A 13,634-nucleotide genomic window follows, 5' to 3' on the forward strand; every position below is an offset into this window, starting at 1 on the left:
ACACATATATATATATGCATATGTATAAATGAATCACTATGCTGTACACCAGAATTTAACACATTGTAAACCAACTATACGTCAATTAAAAAAAAAGAAATGCTTCTAACTTTTCACCATTAAGTATAATCAATTTAAGAAAACATCCTTAACATCCTTTTGTTCTTGGCTGACTATATTTTTAAAAAACCTAGTATGAACTGGTACTGAACTTTATTAAACGTTTTATTCTATATCTGTTGAGGTTTTGTTCTCTGTATTTAATCTATAACTGTTGTCAATTATTTTAATTGATTTTCTAATGTTAAGCAATCAACCAATTCTTGAAATAAAGACCACTTTGAACAAGCGTCATAAAAGTGAGTTGGCACCTAGCAACCAAATCTTGGTTTCAAATACCCTGTCCATTAAATGAAACCAGTGGTCCTTAGAGAAATGGCTGATTCTGAGACTGGCAGGAAATATACAAGGCGAGCCAGAAGCATCTTGTAAAGCCAGAAAGTAAGAAAGTGCTAAGAAGGAAGAGAAAAGAGTAGGAGAGGAGAGGGAAGGAAAGGAAAGGAAAACAAACAAAAACAATGATGAGAGTGTGTCAGAGGGACAAGAGAGCCAAACAATTAAGCAGCCTCCTGAAGGCCAAAGCTGTACAAACTGAGCAATAAAATTACATGGTTTATACTGGCTGATAACCCAAAGTACAAAGTAGGTATCAGCACATCCATAGTAATATAAATGATTTAATAAATAAACAGGGAAGAACAGACAAATTTCCCATGCAGAAGAATTCAAAATCATTTTTGTAGATGCTCCCCCCTCAGGAGGAGGAACACAACTCCACACTTCCTAAGTGTGGGCGGTGCAGAGAGACTTCCCTCCAAAGAGGTCAGGATGGTAGGCAATGTGGGAGAGAAGCTTCACGGTGGAAACCTGACAAACACCATCTCAGCCAGGTGACCAAGGCTGACCCAAATAATGATGAGTTATATTGATAATATGCAACTTTGATATGATGTGATAAAAATGGCACTTTAACTCGTGGTCTCCCTCCCCCACATATATCCCAGTCTAATCATGAGAAAAACATAAGACACATCTTATTGAGACAAATCTCCCAAAACAGCTAACCAGTACTCCTCGCAAACTGACAGACTCATCAAAAACAAGGAAACTCTGAGACTCTGACACAACCAAGAAGAGCCTAAGGAGACATGATGAGTAAATGTAGCAGTTATCCTGGCTGGATTCTGAAACAGGAAAAGAACACTAGGTGAAACTGTGGAAGTGTGAATAGTGAATGAGCTCTGGTTAATAACAACGTAGCAATATTGGTTCCTAGTTGTGACCAGTGCACCACACTAAAATAAGAGGTTAATATTGGGAAGCTGGGTATGAGGAATAAGGGAAATCTCTATACTATCTTTTGTAATCTTTTTATATATATATAACTTTTCATAAATGAAAAGTTTAGTTTTTATTTTTTTAACAGTGAGTTGGGGATATTTCTTTCATCTTCTTTCAGTACCGGTTTGTATAAAATACTATCTACTACACTACAGGTTTTGTTGAACTCCTCTGTAAAATCATTAGAGCCTGGCAGATTTTTTTTTTTTTTTGGTGGGGGGTATTTTTAAAAAACTTTTATTATGAAAAATTGTAAACATTTATAAAAGTAGCAAAAAGTACAGTAAACTCTCAACTTCTACAGTTATCAAATATGGTGAATTTTGATTCATCTAAATCTCCATCTATTTCCCTCTTCCAGTATTATTTTGAAGCAAATCCAGACATCATGGATAATATTTCTGTGTGTATCTTTAAATAATAAGAATTCTTTGAAACACACAAACATGATATAAAGTTTATATCTAAACTTGACAATAATTCTTAATATCAAATACCCAGTGGTCACAAGTTTAATTATCTTATGATTTTTATGTGTATGTGGATAAATTAGTGTTGCAGAAAATTTTCCACTATTTCTTCATTTTGTACTTCACTGGTTTCCATTTTTTATTTCATTATTTCTTTCCTTTCTTTACATGTATTCTTTATTTCTGCTCGAGTTAGATGAGTGATCAATCTTAAATCTTTTCTTTTCCTACTACATACATTTAAAGCTATACATCTCACCATAAGTTTTGATTTAATTACATCACATAAGTTTGAGTAAATGTAGTGTTTTTATCATTCAGCTTAAATATTTTACATTTCTCTTATAATTTATTTGCTTAAAAGTGAATAACATATATATGTATGTATGTATTTGTGTGTGTGTGTATATATATATATATATATAAAACCAATCACTTTGCTGAACACCTGAAACTAACACAACACTGTAAATCAACTATACTTCAATAATTTTTAAGTGAATAATTTAAAATATTTTATTAAAATTTTCAAAGTTATTCAATTTGGGTGGTTTTATTGATTTCTGGAATTACTGACTGTGAACAAAGATCATGAGAAGTATGACATTGATGTATTTGTGTAATAAGTATTTTATATTATAAATTTTATGAAGGCAAGGACTTCATTTTATTCTCTGCTGGATAGGTTGAATAATTAAATGAATAAAATAACATGCAGGGACTAGTTCCAAAACTTAGCACATACACACAGAAATATGTCTCAAGTTTGGCACTTATCATTCTAAACTCTTAGAAAGACATAGCTTTTTAACTTATTAAGTTGGTTGTTGTGAACAAGAAAATAACACTCCTGGTTCTTTTTCCAGAGATATATTATGGATGTATTTCAGCCAATGATAAACATTGTGAATTATGTGTTGTCTGAGATGCTTCTCTTCTTTGGATGATACTTCAAACTCAACTGCCATGGCCACTGCTAACATTAATGTATTAACACAAACAGACAAGTCCAAGCTTCCCATGAGGCTAAAATCAGTTGCATTTCTATACACTAATAATAAACTATTAGAAAGAGAAATTAAAAAAAAAATCAAATTTACAACTGCATCAAAGAGAATAAAATACCTAAGAACAAATTTAACCAAGAAGGTAAAAGATCTATATGCTAAAAACTCTAAGATACTAATGAAAGAAATTGAAGAAGGTACAAATAAATGGAAAGATATTCTGTGCTTATGGATTGGAAGAGTTAATATTGTTAAAATGTCCATACTACCCAAAGCAATCTACACATTCAATGCAATTTCCATCAAAATTCCAATGTATTCTTTTACAGAAATAGAATAAATAATCCTAAAATTTGTATGAAACCACACACACACAGAGAAAAAAAAAAACCTGAATAGCCAAAGAAATCTTGAGAAAGAAGAACAAAGCTGGACGGATCATGCTCCCTGCTTTCAAAACATATTACAAATAAAAATGTACAGTATTGGCATAAAAACAGACACATAGTTCAGCATTAGAGAGCCCAGAAATAACCCCACACATATATAGTCAATTAATTTATGACAAAGGGACAAACAGTCTCTTCAATAAATGGTGTTGGGAAAACTAGGCAGCCACATGCAAAACAGTGAAACTGGACCACTATCTTCCACTGTACACTAAACTTCACTCAAATGTATTAAAGACTTGAATATAAGATCTGAAATCATAAAACTCATAGAAGAAAACAGGCAGTAAGCTCCTTGGGATCAATTTTGGTTCTGACTTTTTGGATTTGACACCAAAAGCAAAGGCAACAAAAGCAAAAATAAACAAGGGGACTATATCAAACTAAACAGCTTCTGCACAGCAGAAGAAACCGTTAACAGGCAACATGCCGAATGGGAGAAAATATTTGCAAATTATATATCTGATAAGGCATTAATATCCAAAATACATAAAGAACTCACACAAGTCAGCAGCAAAACAAACAAACAATCCAATTCAGAAACCAGCAGAGCGTCTGAATATAGGTATAGCTTGTTTTCTGTGCTTACTTTTTGTGCTTTGCAGATACTGTGTTTTTTACAAATTAAAGTTTGTGGAAATCCTGCATTGTCAGAAGATGGTTAACATTTTTTTTTAGCAATAAAGTATTTTTGATTAAGGTATGTACATTGCTGTTTTTAGACATAATGCTATTGCACACTTACTAGAATACAGTATAGTGTAAATATAACTTTAATATGCACTGGGAGAGCAAAAAATTCATGTAACTCACTTTATTGTGATATTCGCTTTATTGCAGAGGTCTGGAACCAAAACTGCAATATCTCCAAGGTATGCCTGGAGACATTTTTTCCAAAATAAGACATACAGATGGACACTGAGTACCTGAAAAGGTATTCAACATAACTAATCATCAAGCAAATGCAAATCAAAGTCACAATATCATCTCACACCTGTTAGAATGCCTATTAACAGAAAAACAAGAACTAAGTGTTGGCTAGGATGTAGAGAAAAGAGAACCCTTGTGCACTGCTGATGGGAATATACATTGGCGCAGCCTTTATGGAAAACAGTATGGAGGTTCCTTAAGAAATTTAAAATAGAACTACCTTATGATCCAGCAATTCCACTTCCAGGTATTTATCCAAATGAAATAAAATGATTATCTTCAAAAAATATGTGTGTCTCCACGTTCATCTTCTGCATACTTAAAATAACTAAGACATGGAACAACCTAAGTGTACATCAATGGATAAATGGATAAAAGAAACGTGGTATACAGTATATACAGTGGAATATTATTTAGCCATAAAAAAGAAGGAAATGCTGCCATTTGTAACAACATGGATGGACTCTGAGGGCATTATGCTAAGTGAGATAGAGAAAGACAAATACCTTATGATCTCATTTATATGTGGAATCTTAAAAAAAAACAAAAAACAAACAAACTCATAGATACCCAGAAAGAAGTAGGGAGATGGGAGGGGGTGGGCAAAATGGGTGAAAGGACCCTAAAGGTACAAATTTCCAGTTATAAAGTAAGTCCTGAGGATGTAACATACTGCATGGCGACTAAAGTTAATAATATTGTATTGCTATGAAAGTTGCTAAGGGGGTATATCTTATAAGTTCTCATCACAAGATAAAAGACTGATAACAATGTGGCTATAGATATTAACTAGACTTACTGTGATGATCATTTTGCAATATACAGGTAGCCCCTGCTTTTTGAAAGTCTGCTTTGCGTGACTTCACTTCTGCGAAGGACCTATACTTGTACCTTTTTTTGCTAACTGAAATCCAAAGAGGATTTGAATTATTATGAAAAAAGGTAATTGGGGAGAAGCTTTACACCGTCTCAGTTTACTGAAGGTTTCATAGGAATGATCTACTTTCAGATAGCAGGGGAAACCTGAACATAATGTTGAACCATTATATTGTATACCTCAAACTCATATAATGATATATGTCAGTTTTATCTCAATAAAAAAGGAAACAGAATAGATCTTGCAGTAAATTGAGCCAATGGTAGGAAACTCAAGCTGAAACACAATCTCCCAGAATAAAGAGAAACATGATCTCATAGCAGTTTGTGAGAAATAGTGAAAGGTAAGTTTGTATGGCGATAGTTACTTTCATGGAAGAACAAATTAAGAACAAAGAAACAAAGAGGAAACATCTAATAGGCTGAACGACAGCTTTCGCAAGTAAAGCCCTGAGTTAACAGAACAAAAGCACAGAGAGAAATGATAAAAACCAGTAAAGGAATGTGTCCAAGGTCACAGAGCTAACTACTGATGAAGCCAGACTCTGAATGCAGACTTACCTCATTCCATTCTTTCCTCCACATATGTGTCACCTAGCCATTAAAAAGAAACCTTTCTGCATGCAGTGTGGTACCCTGAATTGAACCCTAAATCAGAAAGGGGACATTATTGGAAAAACCAGTGAAATTCCAATAAAACCTGGAACTTAGTTAATCGTAATACGCCAATGCTAAGTTCTTAGTTTGGGTAATTACACCATAGTTATGTAAGTGTTAACACTAGAAACTGGTTAAAGGGTGTGCAGGTGTGCAAATTCATGTAACTCCAAAATTATTCCAAAATAAACAATGTGTTAAAAAAAATTAAAAGCAATTGCTCAAAAATGGTACCTTGGGTACTACCTTAACAACATATAAGTAAAGAGATTTATTGCCTAAAGTCACATTTTTAAAAGGGCATGCTATGCATTAAGACTGTGATTATAACAGGTTCACTGATGATTTTTTAAATAATGATCTGCCTCGATTATATAGTTTTAGAAAAATACTTCTTCTATAACATTTTTGTACTGTTTTTCCTTTCATGTGGCTAAAAACAGAATACTGTAAGTATTATTCTTTAAAAGCATAAGGTGATCTGGTTGTGATGAACTGCTTTCTATTTAATGGAATATAGTTAAGTTGAAAACTCCAGGGTGGGGAGGGTGGGCTAAGTAAGGAAAGAGGGAAACAATATTGAGAAAAAGGGAGAAAAAGGGGAAATAATGGATATGAATGAAAATCAGGGCTTAAGTGTTTCTAAGGAATGAGGGAATTGGGGGAAACAGTGATAAATGATGGAACTGGGGGAAACAGTTATATGAAGAACAGTAAATCAGATCAGATCAGAGCACTCACTCAAAGCCTTCCAAAGGATCATGTCACTCAGGGCATCAGCCAGAGATCTCTGGGGACCTGGATGACTTACCCCTCTGCCCCTCATCACTTCTGTGACTTACCTTCTCCTCTTCAGCCCCTCCCTCACTGCCCTCCAGCCATCCTGCTTCTGTGTGCTGTTCCTCAGGCAATACTCCCGGCCAGGAACACTCCTCCCCCAGATATCACCGCGGTTCATGCCTCCTCCCCAAGCGCTGCTCAAATGCTAACTTCTCAGTGATGTACTACCAGGAACGCTCACAGGGATCCCCTGGCACTCCAGTTTCCCTGACCTTGATCCCATTTTCTCATAGCTGCTTCCACCATGTGACACTAATTACATCAAATGTCTGTCTCCCCAACCACTACAATGTATGCTCTCAGATGTTGGCTTTTTTTTTTTTTTTGATGTTTCCCCAATGCTTGGAATAGTGCTGGGGACACAGTAGGTGCTCCACAAGTTATTTGTTAAATCAGTCAATACATAAATGTGATTTTTCATTAGTATCATTTAAATAAGTGTCATAAAACACTGGTAACTTTTCCAAAGTTCCTTTTTTTGAGCAACCAGTCACTTTTTGCGTGCTGGTATTTCCTGGGTACTTTCCACACTGAACAATTACCTCTACAATGTTCTAAAAGGGGGGGGTTGTTTCATGAAAAACTAGACAGTTATCTGCCAGAGATGATTTCAACTCAGGCTCATTCAGTGTCAGGGTCAGAAAGATCCATTCTTCAGGGGCCTGTTCTTATGAGGTTAAATTTAGTTATTTCCAGAAAAATCTCCCCATTAAAAAAATGTTACATGAACAAATGCTCATTCGCATGATTCACTAAGCTAATTGAATCCTATAAGTCCTATCTCCTCATTTTTTTTCCTTTTTCAGTTTTATTAGGTAGAATTATTAAGTTTGACCGCACATACACGTTATATTGCGTGTAAATATATATATACAATATACTGCACCTTTTTTTAGTTTACATACATGTACTGATCACTGTTCCTAAGAACAGTTTAGAGCTTTAGCTTTTTAAACTTGCATAGTTATCAAAGGAATAAAGCCAACTATAAAATAAGAATCAACAGAATGCCCTACCCCCTCATTTTAAAGATGAAGAAACAGACCCAGAAAAGCCATCACTTGCTCACCTCCACTTTGGAACACGGCTGATGAAGCACTGAACAGGAGCTAGCTCTAACGAAGATGCAATCATTACCATATGGCCCAGCTCAGGAACATTTCATAGTGCGGTTGATACAGGAAAATGGGGTGTGAGAGGATGGTCATGTTCCAGGTCTCAGGTGAGCCCCTGGGATACACCCTGTCGAGTGAGGGTCTTGGCTTCATGCAGGAAAGAATTCAAGAGTGAGCCATAACAGAGTAAAGGTAGATTTATTCAGGGAGATGCACACTCCATAGACAGAGTGCGGGTGTCTCACTCAGAAGGGACAGTGGCCACGAGGTGCAGGGTTGTTAGTTTTTACAGGCTCAGTAACTTCATATACTAACAAGTGGGAGAATTATTCCACCTAGTTTGAGGAGGGGGTGGGGATTCCCAGGAATTGGGGCACTGCCCATTTTTTGGCCTTTTATGGTTAGCCTCGGAACAGTCACGGCACCTGTGGGAGTGCCATTTAGTATGCTAGTATATTACAAAGAGCAAATTATAAAGCTCAATGTCTACTAGAAGTCAAGTCTTCCACCATCTTGGACCTCAAGGTCTATGGGAGTTGAATCTCTTGCCATCTTGGACCTCAAGGTCTCCTAAAAGTTGAATCTTCTGCCATCTTGGTTCTAACCAGTTTATATCATATCCTCAATTGCTGTGTCATTCCTTTAATGGCTATGCCCTGCCTCCTTCCCTCCTGTCTCATAGTCCCAGTCCAGGCTGAATATTTTCAGTTGACCATTTAACTAAACCTTCATTTTCTCCAACTTACTCCCATTTCATTGGCTCAAAGATGCTCGTGAGCAGTTGCTTTATATTGTTTGAACAGTCAAGATGCTCTTTGCCTTGATATCACTAGCCGAGCCGACAATGTGATCACCTCCTAAAGTATTTTAGCATGCTCCAGAACCCCCGTGCCTTCCAGAACCCACTCAACATTCAGCCTCTTATTCCAGCCCTCTGCTTTCCATCTTGAGAGCAGTGCAAGACCAATTTATTTTAAAAATTTCTGCTCTTTTCAGTGGATGGATTGTCCATTAACTCTCATGAAATCAAATGGAAGTAGTTTCAGGGTCTGAAAATGTGTCACTTCTCCCTTTTAAAAAAAAGCCTTAGCTGAAAAGTTGCACACATGACACTGTTTGGTCATTAAGTGGGGAAAAAAAATTGGGGGTAATATCTTTTTTTCCTCAGAGGCAGCAGGAGCAGTTAATCCACACAAGTCCATTCCCCAGGTCCCCAGACAGTCATCTCTTGATGTTCAAAAGGGCACAAAGGCAGACACTTTGGCAAAAAAAGTCTATAAAATGAAGCTGCTATGGACCAAAACAACCATATGGATTTTTTTAGTTCAATTCAAAACACAAGGAAACATCAGTTTTCTAAATGACACACACTGAAACCAACAGGGAGAAATACACTGCAAATAGTGGAGAGAAGGAGAAGGCTAAAAGACGATTACATTAGCTAACCTCTGAGTGTTCTTTTAGATCGTTTGTTTTTCAAGAGGCTTGAATTATGCTGAACTGTCTCTCCTTATCTAAAAATCTCAGATTTCTCCTCTATGGACAGGACATGTCCTCATAGCCGGAAGCCTGGACACCCAGTGGAACGTCAGGAAATAAAGCCGTATAACCCTCTGAACATTTGAACATCCTCTTCAAAGCCAGAGTTATTTTTCCCAATTAATATTTCCCTCTCTTTCTTGTAAATGGCCGAGCTGTCTAAACTGCAATATAAACACATTACAATGACACAAATGAACTTCTTTACAAAGCAGATACAGACTCACAAACATAGAAACAAACTTCCTGTTATCAGGGGGAATCGGAAGCTGTGGAAGGATAAATTGGGCGTTCAGGATTTGCAGATACAAACTGCTATAAACGAAATAGATAAACGAGGACCTACTGTATAGCACAGGAAAGTATATTCCTTACCTTGTAATAGCCTATGATGAAAAAGAATATGAAAAGGAATATATATATATATATATATATATATATATATTTATATGTATAACTAAATCACTATGCTGTGCACCAGAAATTAATGCAACATTGTAAATTGATTATACTTCAGTTAAAAAAAAAACACACACACATTATTCACCAATACAGCAGGCAGTTTACTGCAAGCAAATATTTTCCTTTGAAATCCTTAATGAGACAAAATGCCTTTCAAGCCAGAGACCTTTAGAAGGAAGGTTTGGAATCAGAACCAAGCAGCCAGGACTTACCATGGCCCCCTCACTTCTTCTTTGGGCAACTTCCCTCTGCAGCTGGGCCACAGCCAACTTCTCCCTGGAGAAATAAAAGCGTGTGATCAGTTGACCATCCTTCTCAGAGCAGAGGTACGCTGGCCTGGCTTCAAAACATTCTTTGGAGGTCTCCGGAGGAACCCTTTCCTTGGTTTAGCTCACTTCCTCCACTAAACTTTCTATAAATATTTAAAGTGACTGGTCATTAGTGCATTGTTTTCACTGAGTGTCATGAAAGAGATTTTTTTTGCCTTGGATTTTATAATCACCAAATACATGTTGAATGTGAGTCAAAGGTCCCCTTTAAGTTCATTAACGCATATATTGGTCAATAAATTGTCTGTGGCTAAGATATTTCAGTTGTCCTTTTGGTATCAACTTTGCTCATAAACATTTTTACTTGTATTTCTTTTGTTGCCCTAAGCTGATTCTGAATTTCAAAAAGCAAACAAAACCTAACTCTGTACCATTCTTGAAATAAAGATAGAAAATCATTTGCAGGCTGGCTACACAACAGGCATGGTGCTGGTCATTTTACCTGATCCCCTGTGAGCCTGACAACAACCCTACAAAAGGTTTTATTATCCCCATTTCACAGATGTGGAAACTGAGGCTAAGAGAGGATAAGTAACATATGGAGCCCCAGCTGGTATGTAGTAATATTAGGATCCATCTTAAAGCTTTCCTTAGTTCAAAGCGTAAGTAAAAATTCGGCATGTCACTTTTCAGGGTCTAAGGAATATGAAAATCTAGAATTAAAAATCAGATTATTTAAGTATGCTTTATTTTACAACAGGTTTTATTTTGTATCCGTTATAATTGTAATTTTGATTTCACTTACAAAGCATTTAATGTTCACCAAAATTGTAAGAACACTTTCGTAAAGTGACAGATATCTTCATTTTGGCCAGCTTTTCAATTATTCTTAAAAGAGCTGATAGATGAAGAAGGGGTAAGTGAATTCTTCCAGTAATCCTCAAATCTGAGTTCTAGCAAGGGCTTCTCCTGAAGTCCTCTACTGCTTTCAAGATGTGAAGCTATTTGGGAGCTATTTCATGTCTCAGCCTCTCCTCTGCATAGGATCAGCTACATGCAAACAGAAAGGAGGAAACTTAAATCCCAAATGAGGGAGAGGATTTCTCCCCTCCTAACTGCTTGCGTCTTTGAGATGCCCAAGACTGTCAAGATGGCATGCATTTTAGTTTGGTTAACGATGAGTAGTACTAAAAAGTAGGAATAGTTCTCTCCCTGACTACATAGCTAAAGACAGAGAACAGAAGGAGGAAAACTAGAACCAGGAGACCTTAGAAGGATATGTAAGTTTTGGGAGCCTGGGGCAGGACTCCTGCTTGTACCCGGTGAGAGGGGCAACCAAGTAGATGGGAAGAAGCCAGAAAGAGACAGGATCACGTGCCTCTTTTTGAGGTAAGCAAGGCAGAGTCTACACGTGTTTTCTGACCCGAGTCCTGCTGAGCAGATGAAAAGTCAAATGAAAGGGGCAAAGATTTGAAAGAGAAGAATGTGGCTGACTTCCAGTTTAACATGAAAATTAAACACATGATAAATACTCTTAAGGACCAAAAAAACACTGGAGGAGAATATTCTGTATACTCTGTGACCCAGTAAGCCCCCTCTGAGGTGTAAACCCAGCAGAGATGCATATATATGTTCACTAAGAGACATGTACCAGAGTGTTCATAGAAGGACTACTTCAGTAGCCCTAACCTGATGGCGTACACGCCCACTGACAAGAGAACGGATAAACCCCAACATAGTTACACACTGGGACACTACACAGTGCTGAAAAGGAATGATCAAGACCTCATCACAACAATACTGCTGAGTGAAAGAAGCAAATGCAGATGAGTATATATTTTATGATCCATTTATGTAAAGTTCAAAGACAGCAAAATTCTTATCCAGTTTGATAAGGTGAGAAAAAGAAATTACACAAATATCAAAAAGGAAGAGGTAAACCTGTCTATATTCACAGATGACATAATTCTCTAAAAAGAAAATCCTAAGGAATTTACAAAACAACCATACAACTAATAATTTAGCAAACTCACAGGACATAAGCCAATACATAAAAATCAATTGTGTTTTTATGTACTAGCTTCAAACAGTTGGAAAATTAAATTTAAAGAATCTATAATAGTGTCAAAAACATAAAATACTTACGCAATAAATTTAATCAAATACTTGTTACACTGCTACACTAGGAACTACAAAACACTGCTTAGAACAGTTAAAGGAGATTTTTACACACACACATTCCACCCTCCCCACATTCATAGATTGGAGGCTCAATATTACACTGTCAAAATTTGTACCAAATTAATCTATAGATTATTTCTCACTGGGATGTATAGCTCTACCAAACTAAATTAAAAGAACCCGCAAGCCACTCTAGTGCTAAGGATGATAATTAAATTAATATAACAATACCTGAACTCATTGTTTTCCCTGTATACTGAATATGGAGACGTCTAACTACTAGTCTAAACTCTAAACACACTGTTTCATATTTCCCTTGATTCTTTGTTTGGTATATCTTTTCCCTCAATAAGCTCATAAATTCCTCCTTGACCACAACAGTGGCAGCCAAAATTGCTGACTGATGTATTTTTTGCACGTGGTGAGTTGTGGTGTAGTTACTATCTCACTGCACCAGCTGCTGCCCTGAATGTTGAGATCACACGTAGTCCATCTCTGTAACACCTACTAAGGGCCGTTTTGTAGAAACACAATAAATGTTTGTGATTTGCTGAGTGAGGAATCAGTCACAGAATCTAATATCAACTTGCCTAGTATAATGGAATTTTTAGTAGCTACCAATTTGCCTTTACAAGTACACAACACACACACTTGCACCCACAATGTTTCCCATGGGGCACCTCTGGCTCTGACTGGCCACAAAAGCGTTTTTACACACATTCTAAAATGATGAAGAGCATGGCGTCCGTAGATTACCAGGAAAATACCTGAGTAAGCTTCAATACAGTAAATTCCTATGTAAGAACATGGAATGAGGGGATGACAGTACAGAGGTTCCCACATATTTTGGTTAAAGATTACTGAGGACCCAGACGAGCTCAAGTTTATCCGGGTTATAGCTACTAATGTTGACCAAGAGAGTTTTTTTTTTTTTAATGTGGGTCACATTCATTGATATTTACCACATATAAATGAAAACAGGTAGTTTTAAAACATATTTATTAATTCATTAAAAATTAACAAACCCACTCTAACATAAGTTAAACATTTTTATGAACAGTCATATTTCAAAACAAGAAAAAATGTCATGAGAAGAGTAACAAATCGTTTGAGTTTTGCAAATATATCTTTAACATCTGCCTTGATAGAAGACAGTTGGATTCTCAGATCTGCTTCTGCATTCAACCTGTTGTGAGAGCCCACATCCCAGTGAGTAATAATTTATAGACTAATTTGGTACAAATATTGACAGTGTAATATTAAGTCATGTAGCTTCTAGAAAACTCCACTACAAACTCATAAAAGAATGTGAGACAAAAAGGGCAAACTTCAGCTTAGTGTTATTACAAACATAGTTTGGACAATGCAGATCCCTTGAAAGGGTCTTGTGAGCGCCCAGGGTCTCAGGACCACGTTTTGAGAACTTCACCCAGAAGAC

The 13,634-nt window shown here is 36.4% G+C and overlaps 1 protein-coding gene across 13 annotated transcripts in view; it reads right to left on the reverse strand.

The window, feature by feature from the left end:
• NCKAP5 (NCK associated protein 5) overlaps nt 1-13,634 on the reverse strand; it is a 918,970-nt gene that overhangs the window by 492,255 nt on the left and 413,081 nt on the right. For all 13 annotated transcript variants that reach the window (XM_064484702.1, XM_064484710.1, XM_064484704.1 and 10 more), the window contains one exon: nt 9,959-10,022. In XM_064484702.1, the coding sequence (XP_064340772.1) occupies nt 9,959-10,022 (64 nt within the window). The remainder of the gene's footprint in view (nt 1-9,958; nt 10,023-13,634) is intronic.

Source organism: Camelus dromedarius, chromosome 4 (genome assembly GCF_036321535.1).
Source record: "Camelus dromedarius isolate mCamDro1 chromosome 4, mCamDro1.pat, whole genome shotgun sequence".
Taxonomy (NCBI): domain Eukaryota; kingdom Metazoa; phylum Chordata; class Mammalia; order Artiodactyla; family Camelidae; genus Camelus; species Camelus dromedarius.